This window comes from Lutra lutra, chromosome 8 (assembly GCF_902655055.1).
Source record: "Lutra lutra chromosome 8, mLutLut1.2, whole genome shotgun sequence".
Taxonomy (NCBI): domain Eukaryota; kingdom Metazoa; phylum Chordata; class Mammalia; order Carnivora; family Mustelidae; genus Lutra; species Lutra lutra.
In genome coordinates, this window is record NC_062285.1 from 118,265,855 (window position 1) to 118,287,090 (window position 21,236).

General features: G+C 39.1%; 2 protein-coding genes across 4 annotated transcripts in view; one reads left to right on the forward strand and one right to left on the reverse strand.

Moving 5' to 3' along the window:
• The window catches only part of PLXNC1 (plexin C1), a 144,125-nt gene extending 133,165 nt beyond the window's left edge, over nucleotides 1-10,960 (forward strand). The window contains exons 25-31 of the mRNA XM_047740059.1: nucleotides 1,147-1,178; nucleotides 1,274-1,381; nucleotides 2,570-2,733; nucleotides 4,598-4,745; nucleotides 7,517-7,657; nucleotides 7,898-7,972; nucleotides 9,163-10,960. Of these exons, the coding sequence (XP_047596015.1) occupies nucleotides 1,147-1,178; nucleotides 1,274-1,381; nucleotides 2,570-2,733; nucleotides 4,598-4,745; nucleotides 7,517-7,657; nucleotides 7,898-7,972; nucleotides 9,163-9,267 (773 nt within the window). The 3' untranslated portion in view covers nucleotides 9,268-10,960. The remainder of the gene's footprint in view (nucleotides 1-1,146; nucleotides 1,179-1,273; nucleotides 1,382-2,569; nucleotides 2,734-4,597; nucleotides 4,746-7,516; nucleotides 7,658-7,897; nucleotides 7,973-9,162) is intronic.
• A 715-nt stretch (nucleotides 10,961-11,675) lies between these two features.
• The window catches only part of CEP83 (centrosomal protein 83), a 131,894-nt gene continuing 122,333 nt past the window's right edge, over nucleotides 11,676-21,236 (reverse strand). For all 3 annotated transcript variants that reach the window (XM_047740060.1, XM_047740062.1, XM_047740061.1), the window contains 3 exons: nucleotides 16,848-16,951; nucleotides 14,089-14,278; nucleotides 11,676-12,873 (listed from right to left, as the gene is read on the reverse strand). In XM_047740060.1, the coding sequence (XP_047596016.1) occupies nucleotides 12,769-12,873; nucleotides 14,089-14,278; nucleotides 16,848-16,951 (399 nt within the window). In that variant the 3' untranslated portion in view covers nucleotides 11,676-12,768. The remainder of the gene's footprint in view (nucleotides 12,874-14,088; nucleotides 14,279-16,847; nucleotides 16,952-21,236) is intronic.

The following is a 21,236-nucleotide window of genomic DNA, read 5'->3' on the forward strand; positions in this document are numbered from 1 at the left end:
GCCTGCCTCCGCTGTGTTTCTCTAGGTAGCTCACTCTGTGTTCTCCGGAATTCTGCCTTCTCTCCTCAAAGCTCTGACCCACACGGCTCTATCACCAGCTGACTTGATCCCATACCTCACAGAGAAAACTGGAATCGGAACTCTTGTCAACGTCCAGCACCAAACCTCCCACCCCTCCTGTGTCTGCCCGGTTTTTCCTCCGTGCCTTCCCTGGCATCCCAGAGCTGTGCCTCCTCTCCTCCAAGGCCAGTCTGTCACCTGTGCCTTTGATCCCATCCTTTCCAACCTGCTATACATTCTTACACCACAGGTAATCATCTCTCATCTGAACTTTCTATACCTCCTCACCTATTGCAGTTTTTCCCTTAGTGTTTCAAGGTGTTCTAGTCTCCCTCATCTTCAGTACAGAAAACCTAGTGCCTGAATCCCTCTTTTCCCCCAATTCACCACTCCCTTCACTGCCACATTTCTTTCAGGACTCTCCCCACTCTGTGCCACTCTTGCGCTTGTTCTAGGAGCTCCAACTCATTGTCCTTCTTTCCGATCCCAGAAGGGGGGCATTCCTCCTGTCTTTGGGTCTCCTCCATTTGCCAGGCTAACTCCAGTCATTCATTTAGGTTCAGCTCCAACATTCTTTCTTCTGAGAAACCTCTCAGAGTAGGGGGACCCTCCTTAGTTACTTTCTTAGCATAGACTTCTTCACAAGCCTTATCACAATTCTAGTTATGTAATTAATTGTGTAATTAACCATTGAAAGTCCCTCATTGGCTAGGATGTAAACTCCATTGGGGGTGGGGTGGGAACTAGGTCTGTCTTATCATTGCTCTTTGCCTAGAAGCCTCTGGCACTCAGTAGGTGCCATGGGTACATTTGCTAAAGGAGAAGGCTTGAACCTCTCCTATCCCCGCCCCCAGCAAGGGACCATTCAGCCTATTGGGAACCTGCTTCCTAATCCAGGCCCTGGCCCGTTCTGTCTTCACGTTGTTAAGGTCTTGAGATGCAGCAGGGTGAAAAAAAAATGTACCTACGAAGAGCTCAAGTAACCTCTTCTGTTTATAGCACAAATGGGGCGTTTTATGAGAAGGCCAATTAGCCCGTGGTTGTTTTTTTAATAGACCGTTTTCTCTCCCTTTCTCCGGCATTCAGATGTGGAATACTCAGAAGACCACTGCCATTTGGTGAGCTCAGTCTTTCTTGTGCTTGCCCCTGAGTTGGATGCCTTCTGTAGCAGAAACGGTCTCCTTGGGTAACGCTTCTACTGTCTTCCCATTAGATTTTACCAGATTCAGAAGCATTCCAAGATGTGCAAGGAAAAAGACATCGAGGGAAGCACAAGTTCAAAGTAAAAGAAATGTATCTCACAAAGCTGCTGTCAACCAAGGTACACTTATTGTTCTGGGAGTGCTTTTATGGCTACCTTGGGGGTGTATGATGTGTTTGACTTAATTTCCACTGAAGTGTGAAAATGTTACAAATCCCTTGTGCCTTCTAGCAAAGCAAAATGAACGTTTAAATTGTAAACACTTCCTACCCTCCTCTTTCTTATAAACCACGAAGATAACAGCACTTTACAAATTTTGACTATTGTATCTTCAATCAGGGATTTAATATTGTTCCCAGTCCCTTTACCCACCATCTCACTATTGTTATTTTTTAGGTTGATAGCATAATTATTCCTTTTTGTTTACTTATTATAGATGAGTGATAAAACTCCCACTCTGAATTGCAGATAAATGAAGGGCGGGGTCAGTGTCTATAAACCTAGTAAATCTTTTTTTTTTTCTTCATTTTAAAGTCGAGATTGCTGTTCATCTATAAAAGTGTCAGGCGTAAAAGCCAGCGGAATACTAAATCAGAAGCAAATTTTACTTTATCTGGTTTGTAGTGGGATTAGCCGAAGTCTGTGGTGATCCTTTTTTCCCACCTTGAAATGACTAGCAATATAAACACTATTATGTACACCTGGCCCTGGTCTCGGGGTGGGCCTGCTTCTTCAGAGTATAGCAGAAGGTGTGCTTAGAGCTCAGTAGATTTGTTTAGTTGGTGGAGGACAGCCAGAGCCTCTTGATTTTCTCATGTCCCACAGATCTCTGCCTATTTGGCTTTTGTAAAACACTCAAATGCTTTGGAAAGTACGTAATAAAAACCTATGATGGAAATACACGCAACGAAAAAATTCTGGGAACTGAGCAACATTTTTTCCAGGCTGAACTTAACTATTAAAACTAAACACCCGTGGCTTCTTGGTTTATGTATACAGCCCTACAACTGCCATTTCAACTGCTAGAGATTTTTGTAAGATATCCTCTCTGTTGACTGAACAATGTTGTTACCAGCAAGAAGCTGATGAACCAAATGTAATCCCGGGCATGGATTTTCAGGGCCCTTGTCCCATACTGTGAGCGTGTTGGCCTCATTTGATAATTTGACATATTTTCGTTTCAGGTTGTTTTTTCTGTTTTGTACATCATTTTCTCTGAACTGGGATCTTATTTTTCCATTGTATTCAAAACTGATCTTTTTTTTTTTTTTCTCTAGTCTCCCAAGTCTGATTTTCTCTGTCTTTCAGGTGGCAATTCATTCTGTGCTTGAGAAACTTTTTAGAAGCATTTGGAGTTTACCCAACAGCAGAGCCCCATTCGCTATAAAATACTTCTTTGACTTTTTGGATGCCCAGGCTGAAAACAAAAAAATTACAGATCCTGATGTCGTACATATTTGGAAAACAAACAGGTGGGAACAAATAGTAGGTGATATTACTATTTTCAAGAATCTGGGACAGAATCTTAACTGAAAGGAGGGCATGGATAGTCACAAAAGGATTCATTATTCTTAGGTCAGAATCCTTTGGCGTGGTGCGCTATCCTGTCAGAGCAGATTCTTCCTCTGTTACTATTTTTAAACAAGAAACAAAACTCTTCCTATGCTGAGATCCTATTCTTTAGGATAAAACAAACAAACTTTATTTTCTTTAATGCATGAAAAGACCTTATATAGAATATTAAATTTAGCTTGACCAGCAAAAGATAAGAAATCAGTATTTTGTGGTTTTTTATTATATGATGATTTCCCATTAGAGATTAATCATTTTTCAGTTATCAGGCTATCTGTCGGTACTCTGATTCTGCTTGGATATTTCCATTTTTATTTGATTAAATGCAGTACTTAGATACTACGAGAATTTGCCAAAGGACTGTGTTTTGTTTTGTTTTCTAACTTTTTACCTAAAGCTGAGGCGAGGCATCCAGCTCTATTCTCAACTTCTCAGTAAAGAAACATGGCTTATTACCTTTATTTGAAATACTTTGTCCATGAGCTGTGAATAAGACTCGGTGTTAAGGAGTAATAGAAGTTTCCAGGGCCATCCCAAGCCCTCCTAAGTACTGAAGGTGGGCAGACCATTTTAAATAAATATTAAAAGCTGAAGTCAGAGCTCTAGGTCTCATCTCCTCCCATTTAACCCAGGTCTGTCCCAACTACCTATACTGGCTCACTCCCATCCTGTGTCCCAGCCTCTGATTTGCCAGTCCTGCCACTCCTACACCAGGCTTGGGTGCCTCAAGCTCCCATTTTATTGGGAAGGTTGTGGCATCTGAGCGGGGGCAGGAGTCAGGACAATAGAGCTACAGAGAGGCCCAATAGCCTTACAATGGAGGAAGACCTGAGTTGAGATAATAATGGAAGGTTATATTCAAAGGTTCATACTCAAATATTTGAGCTGTTAGGTGCTGGAAATATAGCAATGAACTGAATAGACAAAAATCCATGTTCTCACACAGCTTGCATTCAAATGGGTGGAAGAGACCATAAATAGGTAAATTATAGTATATTAGAAGGTTAGTACAGCAGACAGCATGGGAAAGGAGGATGGAGAGTAATAGGGCAGTGGTCAGAGGAGGCTCACAGAGATGATATTCAAGTCAGGTCTTGAAACAGGTGAGGGCATAAACCATGAGGCTATCTGGTTGAAGATAGTTTCTGGAAGATGGACAACAAAAGCAAAAGTCCTGAGGCGCATGCTTGCCTGATACGCATGAAGAACAGTGAAGAGGCCTGTGGTGGAGTTGGAATAAGGTGAAGGCTCGCAGATGACAGCCTGGGCCCAGATCGTGCAGGGGCTTTATCCCAAGGCCCGTGGACAGCACAGAGGGTTTTGAGCAGAGAGACAGGATCTTACTCTGTGTTGTGGGAGAATTAACTGAGAATTAATGAGCCCCTGGGGGGGCTAATAACCCAGGCAACCATGCCTTAGGTCAGGGTGTGGCACTTGGGGTGAGAAGAGGTCAAGTTCTGGAGACACGATGAAATGTTTTCATGGGTAGCCATCAACTAACACAATCTAGATGTGGAGAAAATTCTAGTCTTGTCAGCGGCCACCTTCACATTTCTCCTGCTCTAGTCCTCCCATTCAGCAGTGCTTGTCAGTTTAACCCTTTCTTGTTCCGAGTGACGCTGCCATCTGTCACTTGGCATATTTGGCAGAGCAGATTTGCGTACTTCAATAATAAGGGCAAAAACACCCGTTTACAAACTGTGATAAAAAGAGCAGCCGCCTCCTACGAAGGGCTGTATCTGAAGAGATTTCTCTTTGGAACAGCCTTCCTCTTCGCTTCTGGGTAAACATCCTGAAGAACCCTCAGTTTGTTTTTGACATTAAGAAGACACCACACATAGACGGCTGTTTATCTGTGATTGCCCAGGCATTCATGGACGCATTTTCTCTCACAGAGCAGCAACTCGGGAAGGTAAGGCCTAGCTTCAGTATTTCTTATATGTACTCCTGTGAGCTGTAGCATTCTTTCTTTTAAACATCCAAACAATAAAGAGTCATTGGTAGTCACTGAAAATTTGCTTTTCTTTAAAAGCTCTCATTTTTCATCTAGTTTTAAAAAAAATAGATTATTCTCCCCATCCTACTGCAGAACTCTGCCTGTGAACACCTTTACCACAAAGTGAAAATTTTGTTTCCTAGAAAAACATTCTGCAGACACTACTAACCTATGAAACTACTGAAATCAGCTTAGCTAAATTAATCCCATCTGAATATAGTTGACCCTTGAATAATGGGGGATGATGGGCACCAATCCTTCATGGAGTTGAAAATTACCCTGTAACTTTTGGCTTCCCTAAGACTTAACTATTAGTAGTCTACTGCTGACCGGAAGCTTTGCTGCTAATATAAACAGTTGACTAACACATATTTTATATATTTATATGTATTATATACTGTATTCTTAAAGCTAGAGAAAACATCAAAGAAATCATAAGAGAAAATATATTTACAGTACTGAACCATGTTGAAAAAACTCCACAAAGAGTAAAGCGGACTCACATATTCAAAACTGTGTTGTTCAAGGGTCAACTGTACACTCAGTCTATCTGAATATAACAAATTGCTCACAGGGAAGAAGATCTGGCCTGAGATTTCTATCACCACCAGTTTGTCAATTCATAATCAAAACATCGATACTGTTTTTCTTTTGGCTTTCTTTGCTGAGCAGAAGCCCCAGGAAATCAAAGAAAGATAAAAATACAGAGCAAACTTTGAAAGGGATGTTTTGGTCTTATTCAGGCACTCCAAAATATATTAAACTGAGCAATATCTGTACCTAATGGCTTTCAGAAAATCTTTTAATGCTGAGCAGTGTCCCTTTAGTGTAAGGTTTGAGAGAGTGCCTGGAATGAAATGTGGTTGGTGTCTCATAGGTGCCTCAGCCTCCTAGTCTAAATCTATACTATCACCACCATTTCTGCAAAACAGACCTGTCTTCGCTTTTGTCTTCCTAGCATCACCTTGTCTCTCAAGATAAAATTCTTTGTGTTATCCTTGACTCCTCCTTCTTTCTCCCTTCCCCTAATTGGTTACTACTCATTGCCATCTCCAAAATGTCTCTTTTTTCCCTTCACTCTATCTTATCCCTCCATCCCTGGGAGAACTGCCTCAGAACTGGTCTCCTGGTCCCTGCTGTCTCATCCGCTACCTTCTCCTTTTTTGCTGTGTCTTGGGTTGTCATTCTAAAACAAAAATCTGATCTTCTCCGTCTCCTGCTTAAAAATTTTAAATACTTCCCATTACCTGCCAGGTAAAATCTTCACAGTGCCATGTGGCCCTTCCTGATTGGGTGTAAAGTCTCTTTTCTGGCAAACTCCATATACTTTCTATGCTACAGCTTTTACTTTTCCCAAAGTTACCATGAACTTGTTTTCATATCCCTTTCCTGTCTCATAACTCCTCTGTCCAGTAAAACTCTTTATTCATTCATTCACTCCACAAACACAGCTTCCTCATGTGTACCAGGAGCTACAGGAAGCTATGATCAGTCTAAATGTAACTACTCTATGAACTTTCCCCGTACACTGCCCACACCTGTTCTTCATCTGACCAATGCAACAAAAATGCTTCTTTATTCACAGGAAGAAAAATGGCTGTTAACTCATTACTATGTTCTTGTTATATTTCACTTAATCATCACAAGAACCACATAATGTAGTTATTATTACCCTCAGTTTATAGATGAGCAAATTGGTGTTCTGAGAGGTTGCAGGTCTTGGTTAAGATCCCTCCAAGTTGTTAGGATCCCTGATTTGTCCAGCTCCATGGAGTTTCTCTTTACACCATGCTATTAATTATTGGTATCATAGTAACCACTGTGTACCTTTGTCTTTTAAAGGCAGGTACTGGTCATCTTTACCCTTTTACATTCAACGTCTACCACAGTGCCAAGCATCTCAGTAATAGCTCAGTGTAGGCATCCTTCACAATGACGCAGCCACCAATACGGCTCTTCGTGCCCTCGATACATTGAAAAATGTACTAGGACATCAGTCATATCATTAACTCACCCATTTTCCCTGAGTAGGAATTTCAAAAATTTTGTGGAAAATGGCTTTTAAAAATAATTTTTAATATTATCACTATTATAATTACATAAAAACATGCAAGCTGACAGGGAACTTTCACAAAATCAGACATCAGAGCCCCCAATACTAATGACCGTGTACTTCCTTGAGAACAGTAGAAGAGCTTTATAATCTAATAAAAGGGACAAGCAGAAAAATCCACCACCACCAATTACTTACCACTTTCATGGTTATATAAAGGGCTCAATCAGACCTACAATCAAGTCTTTCATAAATGCCAAAATTCACTGGTGGGTGAGGATGAGAGCAAATGTTTTAATTCAGGCTTTTTACAACCATTAGTAATGAACTATGATAGAAATAAGTTCCATTGTTACAGTAACTCAAAATCATGCAAAAATAATAATTTTAGTTCTTTTATGAGAGGAAGGCAGACTATATTAGCATTTAATCTGCCTCAAAAGAACAGTGACTCACCAGAACTATCTGGATAGCAGTCAGTCATTCAGTCAACATTTATGAAGGCCCACTGCATGCAAAAGCTTTGAAAGCTTTGTTACTAGGAGATAATAATGGTGGAAGTTCAGCTACACTGGTATTGTTATAAAATTCCCCATGGTTTTTTACTCTTGGCCGTGGCTGCTCTTTTTTTTAGGAAGCACCAACTAATAAACTTCTCTATGCCAAGGATATCCCAACCTACAAAGAGGAAGTAAAATCATATTACAAAGCAATCAGGGATTTGCCTCCATTGTCATCTTCGGAAATGGAAGAATTCTTAACTCAGGAATCTAAGGTATTGTTAGAAAGCAGAAATAAGAGGGGTGCTTGGGTGGCTCAGTTAGGTCAGCTTTCGAGGCTTGATTTTGACTCAGGTTGTGATCTCAGGGTCCTGGGATCAGGCTCCGTGCTGGACGTGGAACCTGGCTTTAAGATTCTTGCTCTCCCTCTCTTTAAAAAAAAATTGAAATAAGAGAATATTTACTTTTTTAAAAAGTCATTTCAGAATCTCTCAACAAGACTCTCTTTCTTTAAGAAACATGAAAATGAATTTAATGAAGAAGTGGCCTTGACAGAAATCTACAAATACATCGTAAAATATTTTGATGAGGTAAGATTTTTAAATAACATTTTAAAAAATTGATATTAGTCTCCAGGATTTGGGTGTAAAGCATTCTGTAGGTTTCAGGACAGCTCTGGCATCCCTAATGGCCAGACAGGGAAGCCAGGAAGCCTGTCTGAGGTGGGGGATCCTGGCACCAAGCCAGACCCTGCACGTGGCTGCCCCCTTCTAGTTTTATCATGCTGCCCACCTTCGGACCAGCCTGAATTTACATTTGAGTTAATGGGGTCTGTAGCCATACTGACTCAGGATAACTTTGATGAGTAAGCAGTGGTCCTATTAAATAGGGCCAGCTTATGCTTGATTGTAATCTGCTAAAATGAAAGCTAAGCTTGTTAAGTTGCCTAGATTCTGTATTCAATAGGTATATGAAAGTATAACATATTTCTAACTTAAGCAACTATTTCAATAAACCATTCTCCTTTGATTAATTCTCCTTAATCTGGATTTTTTTCTTTGGGAATTCACACAGACAGTCATCAGATGCGCTGTTTCCAAATATATGTTAATTCCCCCTTCCCTGATTCCCCCCCACTCAGTCATGCTGGGACAGGCTATCCATGTCAATGGTGAGAATAGCTCACCAATTCCATTTGCTACTTGAAGATCAAGTGAAGCGCTAAGGTAGGGTAGAGGCAATGAGTTCCTTAAACATGATAAGCATCCTTCTTTCCAGGGGCCAGGGGTTAGAAGGGAAGCACTGGGGAGGGGAGGGGAGAGGAGGCACCGCACTGCCCAGGAGGGGAGGGGAGGGAAATACTTAACTGACCAGGATGCCCCTGCCTGCTGCATTTAAGAAGAAATACTTGCCTGCATGTTGGCTGCCCAGAATGCTTGCTGTGCTTGGAATGGCTGTGACATAATGCATAAAACCGGGCCTTGGAAATCTGGCCCCATATTTGTAAGCAAATAGTTGGTACTTCTTGCTAGCTTCTATTTTAAGCCAAAGTGTTGTTGATCCTGTGATAATGACTTAGCAAAACAACTTGCAAAGTGAGTATGTAAATGATGGAAGAAAATGTTGGCATCTGTTTCATACAGATTTTACCACTCACAGCATCAGGAATGCAACCCCCCCAAAAACAAAACAAAACAAACAAAAAACAAAACAAAACAAAACTCCAGAATTGTAATGCTAAAACCACAATGTCTAAAATAACTGTTCTAATTGTCAACAGATTCTAAATAAACTAGAAAGAGAGCGAGGGCTGGAAGAAGCTCAGAAACAACTCTTGCATGTAAAAGTCTTATTTGATGAAAAGAAGAAATGCAAGTGGATGTAAGCACTCTGGGGACTGGCTTAATCTGGCAAAATTCTTCAGACGACTTGGGAGCAAAATGGCTGCTTGAGCTACTCTGTGTCGTTCATTTTAAAGTTTGCACACAGGTTCCACTTTGAGCACAGTCTTTCAGAGACCAAGGCACATGCACAGCTTTTAGAAAGCATACCCACCATTGTGCCTGTGCATATACTGTGGGAGCCTTTCTGTAAATAGAGTCGAAGTGGTTGTTGCAAACAGCCTCCTTGTTTACAGAGAATACAGGGCCAGTAAGCAAGTGTCAGTATTGTTAACTACAGTCTCCACTTAAGCACAATCACAGCAGTGGTTTTGTTTGAAAACTATAGTTATGTAGCACTTGTGACTACACTGCATCTCTGCAGAAAAGGGACACTGCCAGTGATGACAAGAAAATGTGAAATGAGTCATTTGGAAACAAGGCGGGAGTGTTAGGGCAACCTCGAGGATCTGCAGCATTGAAACTTTCCCCAGTAGTTCTTGGAAAAGCTGACCACAGAATTTGGTAGTGTGTACACTTAGCATTTGTGAGTGTGTGTGTTTTTAAACCAAAAACTGACAGTGTTGCAACATTGTTGAAAGGGCTCGTGTTTTTCAGTGGTCGCCAATTACACTCCGTCAACTCACCTCCATCTCACGAAGGAGCTCTAAAGCAAGGAGAGTGAGGAGGATTATTTAAATGCAACAGCATTTTACCCACTTTGTCCTGATGTGTTCCTTTTTTTCATTTTTTCATACTAAATGTATTTGATAGTGGACATGTTGGCTATTGTAAAATAAAACAAAACACCATTTGTTTATTTCTGTCTAAAAACTTTGATTAGAACTAACTGTAGAAGAGTAACTTCCTCCCCTAATCCTACATTTCTATACTTGGTGTCTCCTTGCTTTAGATTTCTGGTGAATCCTGTGATTATAAATACTTGTGTGTGATTACAAAAAAAAAAAAAAGATACATTTTACATTTCATGAAATTGCTGTTCACACTGGAGTATTATATATGAATATATATATTTGAGGCCCAAGGCCTGAAAAATATTAGTATACAACTTGGTATCTTAGTCTTATTATGTACTTTTTGAAAGTATTCCTCACAAGAGAAAGAATTCAAAATACCCAATTTATTCATGCCTTTCTTTTTAAAGAATTCCCTATCCAGTTATACTGTAGTCTTTTTATTGCTGGTTTTTTATTCCTGAATTTTTGCTGCTCATGACCAATTTTAATACCACTGTGTTTTCCTTCTATTAAATCAAAAGTAAAAAAATGTAATTGGCAACTCTCAACTTTCCTTGTGGCACCTTTTACCCTTGGTGCTCCGAATCCCAGATTAAGGAAAGACATTTTTTCAAGTAGCAAATAAAACACTGATCATATATTCCTTAAAATCTTATACCAACACTGTATGGGTTATCAGGATATCAGTGTGAATTTGTCTTCGAAAATGAAATTCTTTTTGCTCCTCAGTATCTAGCAAAGAGTAAGAGGTGATACCTCAGCAGAATGATCAAGTAAGCAATTATTACCCTGATAGGCCCCTTCCTAATCCCGTCACTTCTGACCATTGTCTGTCCAATGGACACACCTCAAAAATACTACCAAATAGGTTACTTACAAGTATAAAGGTGAGAGGTCTGGTCCCCATCTAAGGCTGCGACAGTCTTGATGTGAAGGCATTTTCATAAGAGAATAACAGGACAGTTGAGAGCCAAGGGTAGGAGAGTTGCCCAAAAGACTTCCCCTTCTTTAGGGTACAGAAATGCTAAGAAAAGGATCAGCTACAGCTTTATCTGAGTATTCAGTAAATGCTACATGAGGGTGTCCCTGTCCAGCTCTCTGGCACATGAGTCCCATGGGGAGACCTACCTCCTCTTCCGGGTACGATGCTGCTGGGAACTTTGGGCAAGTCACTTACCTCTTTGTGCCTCAATTTCTGTATAATATTTCTAACCTACCTCACTGAGGTGGTGTGAAGATTCACTAATGTATGTAGCGTGTTTGTCAATCCTCCAGTGAAAAGCACTATCTAGATCACATTTTGGATCACATTAGCCAAATGCAGTAAATGGCCAAATTAGATGTGTGCTGAAGACAATCAGTCACTGGGTCTATATTAAACAGCAACCAGAGAAACAAATGGCAAACAATTTCTATTTTCAAGTTTCTTTGCATATTTTTTTGGTGCAAACAATTCATTTATAAACTTTTTTTTCTAACACTAGTGTCTACAGCAGCATTTAAAAATTATTTCTGTTACCTTTTCCGTATTAGGGATCTAAAGTCTATTTCTTATTGTATACCTGATCGAAGCTGTACTTGGAGATGAATGTTTTAAATGTCTATATCCAAAAATAAACATTTTGATGTAAATGTGGACTGTCTTTTTTTTTCCCCCTTCAAATGTTCTATTATAGTAAAGTTTTTATTCTAAGTAGCTCCATGGAAAGTATCTGGGTGCCAGCGCATATGTGAATAAGCAGCTCTGTAATGGAGTAAGTACATCTAGTTTCTTCTAAATGATGCTAAGGACTGCTCAGTTACATCCCTGGCCTCCACTATCTATCTGCACTTTTGATCCTGAAGACTTCTGGACAATGAACATTCCACTTAGTTTGGCGGACTTGAGCTCTGCCTTGTTGACGTGAAGTTATTGCAGCAGAATTCGTTTAGAAGAGGTTAGGGATACACAGAAATAAAACATTTATAATAACTTGGTTAGATCCACAACAGTGGGAGCCAACATTAAATACCAATAATATTTCTAAGGGACCCCAAGGGATTCAAGTTTTACAATGAATGGCCCTTGTTTTATACGGTCATGGGATATAATTATTTTTACTTTGTGGCTTTGGATTAGAATAAAAAATAACAATGAGATCTTCTACATTGCTAAATACACACTATATGGTCAAAATAAAATTAAACACACAACAATATAGAAAAATATTAAGTTCTTTAATTATGTGCACACAGTTTTTAGAATGGTAGCATTTTATAATATTTAGATATCTTCAAGTTTTGTTTTTTAATGCTGACTTTTAAATTGCCATCTTTTTTCAAGAACTAGAGGTTTAGAACTCCTGTATATAGTAAACTGGAAAATGTTTACTGACCCTGTTACTGCTAACCATCTCAAAGAGGCTGAAGGAATTCAACATGGGCATATTTTAGGCAAAATGCCAAAAAAGCCAAAAAATTTTGAAGTGAAATTAATAAAATAATTTATAAACTTGATTTTTTTTTTAACATTCTCAAAGGGTTGTCAATAAATATTCTAAATATCTCTTGAGCTGTTTTAATGCTTCGCTTGTCATTAGTGTAACCCTAAAATCCTGACACTGATGCAATATAGCATGTAGCCAGTACCTTTTCTCGAAGCACATTCAAATGTTCTGGCAAACAGTAATACAATATCTAAATGCCACATATGTTAAAACTTCAAGCTTTATTGAGTCACACTGATTTCATCCCTTTTCTCCAAGAACATCATTCCCCAGGAGATCCAAGTTCCTCTAGTTGTTTCCTTTGTGTTGTTTCTAGTTCTTCTAGTCTTTTGCGAAGTAGAGAGAGTTCCCTTTGATGCTGTTCCTCCTTAAAAGCAGAGAAAAAATAGGGGGGGGGGGGGGGCGTGAAGCAAGCTCAGAAAAACGGCTGGAAAAATAACTGGTAGGCAACAGCCTGAGTGGCTCTTTCACTCAGGCCACAACATCTGGCACAGAAAGGATGACCATTTTAGCAGTCTGAGAAGACAGCATCACGGGCCAGACTACTAACTAGTCCTTGCTTCTCTTCTGCCTCAGGCACCAGCCCTTGGCAAATCCCAAAGTCTGTTCTTCTATCTAGATATAAAATTCACCAGGGAGTGATTTGGAAAATACTAATGCAGGGCCCAGACGTACTTACATGCCGATGTTCTAACAAGGCTGGAGTTTAGTAGTTTATTAACAACAAAGCACTTGGTCTGAGATTCAGTTCAGTGACTAAAATCTTTGGTGCTTATAACATTTAAAATGTAATTACTTATTACACCATCTTTTGAAAATCATCCCATCAATTTGATTCCTTCAGTATCTCAGGGACCTAATTCGTAGAATGAGCCCAGGATTTAGAATCAAACAGATTTAGGTTTGACACTCAGTTCTGTGACTTATTAGCTACGACCTTAGGCAAGTTACTTCACCTCTGACTCAGCTTCCTCATCTGTAAATTAGAAAATTACCTTCCCTCAAAATATTTTCCATTAGGATTAAATAAAATATTATACGGAAAATGCATAGTGCACAGCATTAGTAAACGCTCAGCAGCAGTTAGTAATGGAGTGAGCTGCAAACTCTAGGTCACTCAAAGACTCATCAATCAAGTTTCTTCTTTTCAACTGTCCATGAGATTTCATTCCTAGCATCATCACTAAGGGACAGAATAGATTCAAATCCACTTTGCTTTTACCGGCAAATTTCTATAGTAAAGAAAGATTTGAGTTTTTAACTCTGAATTTAAATAGGCAAAAACTTACAGAAACGTTAGTGCTTTTTTTTTTTTTTTTTTTTTTTAAAGATTTTTTTTTTTTTTAATTTGTCAGAGAGAGAGGGAGAGAGAGCGAGCACAGGCAGACAGAATGGCAGGCAGAGGCAGAGGGAGAAGCAGGCTCCCCGCCAAGCAAGGAGCCCGATGTGGGACTCGATCCCAGGACGCTGGGATCATGACCTGAGCTGAAGGCAGCTGCTTAACCAACTGAGCCACCCAGGCGCCCCCGTTAGTGCTTTTTTAAAAACAAACAAAAAAAACCAAAAACACAAATGCTCATACCTGCATATGAGGAGGAAAGGATAGGTCCATGCCTGGAACCATGGCTGATGACTGAAAGGTAAGAGGATTGATAGATGCTGTTGGAGGTATGTTAGGAACCAAAATTAAACTTCGAAATTCATTATGTCTTCTCTGTATGTCCTTTAGTCTTTTTTGAAGCCTTGTATATTCTTCAAATGGAACATTTTGTCTTAAAAAGAAAAAAAGTGTTTCTGTTAATAGTTATACTCTATTGAAGAACAGTATGATTCACAGAATTTCAAATGGGAAGAAAATGGACTTCAAAATTGTAAGATTTATCTGTATATGATTTATACATAAAACTCTATCTAGAAAGATAAATAGAAATATGACATCTTAATGATGTATTACTGTTAGTTCTACAAGCTTTCAACTCATTTTTATTTTTTTAAAGATTTATTTATTTTAGGGGTGCCTAAGTAGCTCAGTCTGTTAAACGTCTGCCTTTGGCTCAGGGGCCAAATGATCCCAGGGGCTCCCTGCTCGGTATCTGCTTCTCCCTCTGTCCCTCCCCCATTCATGCTCCCTCTCCTTCTCTCTGAAATAAGTAAATTAAAGAAATCAAAATCTTTTTTAAAAATATTTGAGAGAGAGAGAGAGAGAGAGGGAGAGCGAGCGCACACCTGAGTGTACACACATGCAGGGAGGTCAGGGGAAGAGGGAGAGAGAATCTCCAGCAGACTCCCCACTGAGTGGGAAGCACCACTCAGGGGCTTGATCTCATGACCTTGAGATCATGACCAGAGCCAAAACCAAGAGTCAGATGCTTAACCAAGTGAGCCACCCAGGCAGCCCAACTATTAACTCATTTTAAAGTTTTATTTGCTAATTAATTGAAGAGTAAAAATCTTTTGGTACTTTTACTTTCATTTCCACTCCACTCCACCAACCCATGAATCCTGAAACTAAAAGACTCCTTAAACCAAAAGGGTGCCTTTTATTATCAAAGGAGTCAAGTAGAAATAGAGAAAATAGTAGGTTGAACCTTACAAAATTGTCATTTTTATAGGTGAAATATGGCCCAATACAGGAATTACAGCCTAATTATTAAAAATGTAGCTAATGGGGGTGTCTGGGTAGCACAGTCAGTTAAGCCAACTCTTGTTTCAGCTCAGGGTCATGAGATCAAGTCCCACGTGGGATTCAGCACTGAACAGAAGCCTGCTAAAGTTTCTCTTTCTCCTGCCCCCCTCCACCCACACACATGCACATACACTCTCTCAAATAAATAAATAAATCTTAAAAAAGAAATGTAACTAATGACAAAGGTAAAGCTACCCATTAACTTTAGGGAAAAAGGATCTGGGATAAAAAAGCTAACTTTTCACACCTTTATATACCATCTCCTTTTTGGACATGAATTTCCTGACCATCAACCACACCACTAATTAAATACAGTTTTCAAAACCACTCAAAGTTCTAGATGATCAGTGCCATATAGGTACCCAATCTTGAATGGATATTATTTCAAAATTAATGGTTATAGAAGAGGTAGTAAATTGAATTTTGTTTTAGAATAAATTTGGTGGCTTCTTACTTTGGGTCAGAGTAATTCTAAAGCTGGCATGAATTTGGGACCCCTGGATAGCTCAGTCTGTTAAGCATCTGACTCTTGATTTTGACTCATGTCATGATCTCAGGGTTGTGAGACTGAGCACCATCTGCTTAAGATTCTCTCTCTCCCTCTGCTTCCCCCCCCCCACTCTTGTGCTCTCTTTCTGAAAGAAAGAAAGAAAGAGGGGGAGGGAGAGAGGGAAGGAGGGAAAGAAAGAAAGGGAAAGGAAAAAGAAGAGGCATGAATTCCACAGTCTATATACTTCAGGTGTTCTAAAAAAACAACTTTCACATTTTGGTAATAATTACACCCAAGGAAGACAGGTGCACATTACAAAACATCACTGCTTGATATTTTAGGCAATTTCCATTACAGAAGAGTCTGACACTGTGTTGTGCTGAAGGCTATCACTGAAATTAGCTGAATTTGAAAAGTTTGTATTACCTTGAATCAAAAGGGTCAACAAGGCCATTACCATAAGTTAATACTGCAAATCATCTCTGCTCAAACATGCTCATCATGCAGATTATTAGCTGTGTTTGTATGTAAACAAAAAATCTGAAGCTTTGGGCCAGTAATATTTTTCTACAACAAGAAATCAAAAATCTTGATTCAAAATTCCAGCCACATTTTTGGAACTATGCAATGCTACAACTCTCTTGTCTCAGTAGCAAGAACTCACACCACTCCTGGCTACCAAAGCCAGGGACATTTCCTGTCAGTCCCAACCATAACACAAATGCCTGGCATATGTTAAAGACCTTTTGGTTTGAAGGAACATTCAACCAAAAAACAAAAAATAATAAGGGGGCGCCTGTGTGGCTCAATTGGTTGGGCGACTGCCTTCGACTCAGGTCATGATCCCAGAGTCCCGGGATTGAGTCCCCACATCAGATTCCCAGCTCCATTGGGAGTCTGCTTCTCCCTCTGACCTTCTCCCCTCTCATGCTCTCTCTCTCTCTCTCCAATAAATAAATAAATCTTAAAAAAAAATAATAAGGAAATGAATTAGGAGCACAACGAACAGTTTTAGAATTCTTTCAAACATAAAAGAAAACAAGTGTATTACAGAGAAAACAAAGAAAGTACATTTTAAAAAGAAAAAAAAGTGTGTTACACTCAGTATCAAAGTTCTATAATGTCAAAGTCACTACATGGGATATGTATTTATACAAACAGTTACCTATTTAACACCTGATTTTCCGTTTCTAATTCTTCTCTCTTTGCCTCTAACACTTCTACTTTCTCTTGTAGTCTCTTCAATTTGTTTTCATGAAGAGATTTTCTCTAGAAAAAAAATATGAGCAAGTACATTAATACAAAATCTCCCCTTTGAACAAAATACAGCGAGAATATTTCACTCAACAAAAGAAATTTTCCTTAGAGATAGGTATTTTCAGTGAATACTAGCAGGAAAGATTAGAAGATATGATTCTTATTGAAAAATGCAAAGATATTGAGCCACAGATGTACCTCATATTCTCATTGTGACAAACAGAACTGTTGTGAATGCCAAACCAGAAAATGTGTATCAATAACTAAATTGCTGCAAATAAAATATCTAAAAAAGGAAGGAGTCAAATTTTACTAATGAGCTTACCTGTCACCAGATAAGGAATCACAAGCTCTTTACTTTTCCAAAAGATATGTGTTTTATAAAAGAACCAAAAATTTAAAATTAAAAGCATGCTTACAATTGATAAATTTCTACCAAAGCAATAAAGGACCAGAAAGCTAAGGGAGATTACAGATGCATCTCAGTTTGAAAGTATGCCCTTCTAAATATTAAAAAGAAAAACATTAAAATTGTACAAAGGAAAAATTTTCTAGTATGGAAAAATCAGGGTATAATGCCAAAGTGGTAATAAAAACAAAGGTAATTACTTTTTCATTTTTATAAAGAGGTTGTTTTTGTTTTTTATAGAAAAATATGTATAAATGTTGCAACTCATTTAGTAGCTATAGGCCTTTCAAGTATTTGTTTTGTAACTCTTTCACTGAAGTATATCAGACTTATAGAAAAATGCACAGAACGTAAATATAAAGCAAAATGTAAAAGCACGAAGCAAATGCTGACTCTCTTACCTCACAGGCCGGGAGCACTGCCATATGAGAAGTGCCCCAACCCCTCCTCCTTTCAATCTCTACTCCCTTTAGTCGTCTGAAAAGGCAACCAACTAATTACTTCCAAAGTTATAGCATAGTTTTGCTGATTTTTGAACTTCATATGAACAGAATCATAGTCTTTCTGAAATTCTTTTACAAATGGCTTTTTTCTCTCCGGATTGTGAGGTGTATTGGTGTTGTTGCTTACAGTAACTGTTCATTGCGACATACTGTCCTGTACTTATGAATATCACATAGTTTAATGTATCTACCTGGTCTAGTTTCCTCTAAGGGAAAAGCATCCTCATATGCCATGCTCATCTCTCTCAGTTTCCTACCTCTGCAGGATCTTGGCCTCCTAATTCTTTGCTGCCCTCCATGGAGGTATTTTTTTTTTAAATACTTTGTCCAGTTCTAGTTTTTATGTGGAGAGCTGATCCACAGAAATAGGTCTGTCATTATCAAAAGCATAGGCTTTTAGGAATTTTAGTTCAACTAGTAGCAGACATTTTAAAGATGAAAATGCTTAATACTTCATCATTGTATTATTGTATAAATCTGCAATCTTAAAACTTCTTAAAACTTCTCCATTATATCTCCAAATAGTCATATTTCTCCATTTTTATTGTTCATTTAAACTATAATACAAAATTTATTTTATCATCAAATCTTAAGCACACACACACACACACACACATAGAGTACATGCTTAACTGGGCCCTATATTAACTATACAATACAAAATATAGGAATTTCTGAAGGGAATTCCAGTCTATAAGTACCCAAATCATGAGAAAAGGCTTTCCAGAAAGGATAAGAAACTAATTAGGGAGAATCTGTAGTACAATGGGGATGTGGATTTGCCTGAAGCGTCTCCAGCAAGGGACTGATAAGTAAAAGACATTGTTTTAAGAAGTCTGATATGGCGTCAATGTATGAGATAGACTTTGAAGTTTGCCTCTTAAGAGGAAAATCTGGAGATAAAGCTTGAAGCCAGGGTTCAGGACAATGCTGTCCCCATCCTCATCATTGTAAAACAACCAATCATTTACTGAGCACTTGCCAGGTGCCGGGAAATGAGCCAGAATGCAATAAAAGCACTGGTTGATGAGCTGACTAAAAGACCCAGTGAAGGCCTTAGACCCCCCCTCATTATAATCACTTCTTTGCAGATACCCTCGTTACCTTGACCCAAGTTTCCCTCTTCTTCAAACTCACCTGGAAAAACTTGATCTTTATTAAATACAATGCTCTACTGTCTACAGTTGGCAAACACACACACAACTATGTGCTATGCTACCTGACACTCCTCCTAATTCCCCAATCCAGTCACTCTTCCAAACTCTTACATTCTTTTACAACTTCTTGTCTCTCCCAGGTATCCAACACCTGCATTCTTCAGAGTCTGAGCTAAAGACGTGGAATCTTTTTCCACTTAGAAAATTGCCCATCGGGAGAAAACTTCCACACATCTATCAATCTACCAGAAATTTATAATCATATATTTTGCCTCTTTCCCAGTTATAATAGATACACCATGTTCCTATGCCTTCCACCTCTGAATTGCTACTAAAGGATATCATTCCTGCAACTGCCCCCTTTCTCCTGCATTACTGATTTTCCCCTTGCTGCAGAATCATTCTATAATTCACCCCTCCCTTTAAAGAAATTCTTTGAACTCACAACCCTCCCTAGCTACCATCCCAGTTCTCTACTTTTTATAATGAAATTCCTTAGACAAACTCTATCTTCCACTTCAATCTGGCAACTACTCCTGACAAGGCCACCAACAGTCACTTCATAGCCAAATGAATCCCTAGTCTTCATATTGCTATTGTATCATCTTACTCTCAACATCATTTGATATAGTCGATCTTTCTTGAAACACTTTTCTTCACTTGGCACCCAGTATCTTCTTGGTTCTCCTACCATACTGGCCACTCCTTCTCTGTTTCCTCCTTTTCTTCTCAACTTCTCAACTTCGGCATTCCTCAAAGCTCAATCCTCAGACCCGTTCTCTTCTTAATCTTCCTTTTCTTTCTAGTTGACCTCATTCAATCCCTTTGCTTTCAATACCATTTATGTGATGTGGACTCCCAAGTCTTTATTTCTAGTCTAGTCTTCCCTCCTGAATTACCGATTCATGGATCCACCAGACTACTGAACATCTCCACGTGGAAGTCTATTGGGTATCTCCAAGAGCTAACATGTCCCAAAGAAGGATCTTTATTTTACTGCAAAAACCCATTCTTTCTAAAGTCTTTCCCATGTCAGTAAGTAGCAAGTCTATTTTAACTAAGTGCTCAAGCCCAGCATCTTGGTCATCTTCGCTTTACATATTTCATGCTCTACAACTATAGCAAACTCCACCTTTAAAATATATACAGAAACTGACTACCACTCCACTATTTGTCCCTCTACACAACAGCCAGAGATTCTTCTAAAATACACTGCAGATTATATTATTTTTTCAATTTAGACCTCTCCAGTGTGTTCCTATCACATTTAGAATAAAAAACAAAGAATAAAAATATCACCTGGCCTCCTACTATTTCTCTCCGTTCCAGCTACCTAGCTGTCCCTCTGCATTTCTTCAGCATACCAAGCAGACCCCTGCTTCTCTCTTTTACTTGCTATTCTGTCTGGAATACTGTTCCCCTACATATAGAACACAGCATCCTCCATCCTTTCCTTCAGGTCCCTGCTCAAATGTTACCTTATCAAAAAGTCTTCCCTGACCACCTATTTAAAGAGCCCCTTCTGGGGCACCTGGGTGGCTCAGTGGGTTAAAGACTCTGCCTTCGGCTCAGGTCATGATCCCAGGGTCCTGGGATCAAGCCCCGAATCAGGCTCTCTGCTCAGCAAGGAGCCTGCTTCCCCTCTTCTCTATCTGCCTCTCTGCCTACTTGTGATCTCTGTCAAATAAATAAATAAAATCTTAAAAATAAATAAATAAATAAAGAGCCCCTTCTATCCCCCTTAGTTTTCCTCTTAGCACACATCTCCGCCAGACAAATATTTGCTTCTTTAATCTATCACCCACCCAGCACAGTCTGTACTTCTGTATTCCAGTGAACAAAACTACCAGATACATTAAGTAGGTACTCAATAAATTTGTTGAGTAAATTGGTTAAATTAATACAGAGAAATCTGGTAGTGGATAGATCCTGAGCTAGGATGTTAGCAACAGGAATAAAAGGAAATGAGGTGAGGAGGGGGAAAAATGCAAACACATTATAAAGGAAGAATTTGTAAGCCTGATAACTGTACTGGGTTGAGCAGTGTTCCCTAATATTCATGTCCACTGAGAAACCCAGAATGTGACCATTATACAGAAAGAAATTTATTTGGTCTTTGTCCTGGTAGAAACCTCCTAAAATCCTTCGAATTTCCTGAGTGACAGAAGTGTCTTTTGTTATTCATAGACCAACAATGAATAGTTGTCATCTTTGATTTACATCTTTCA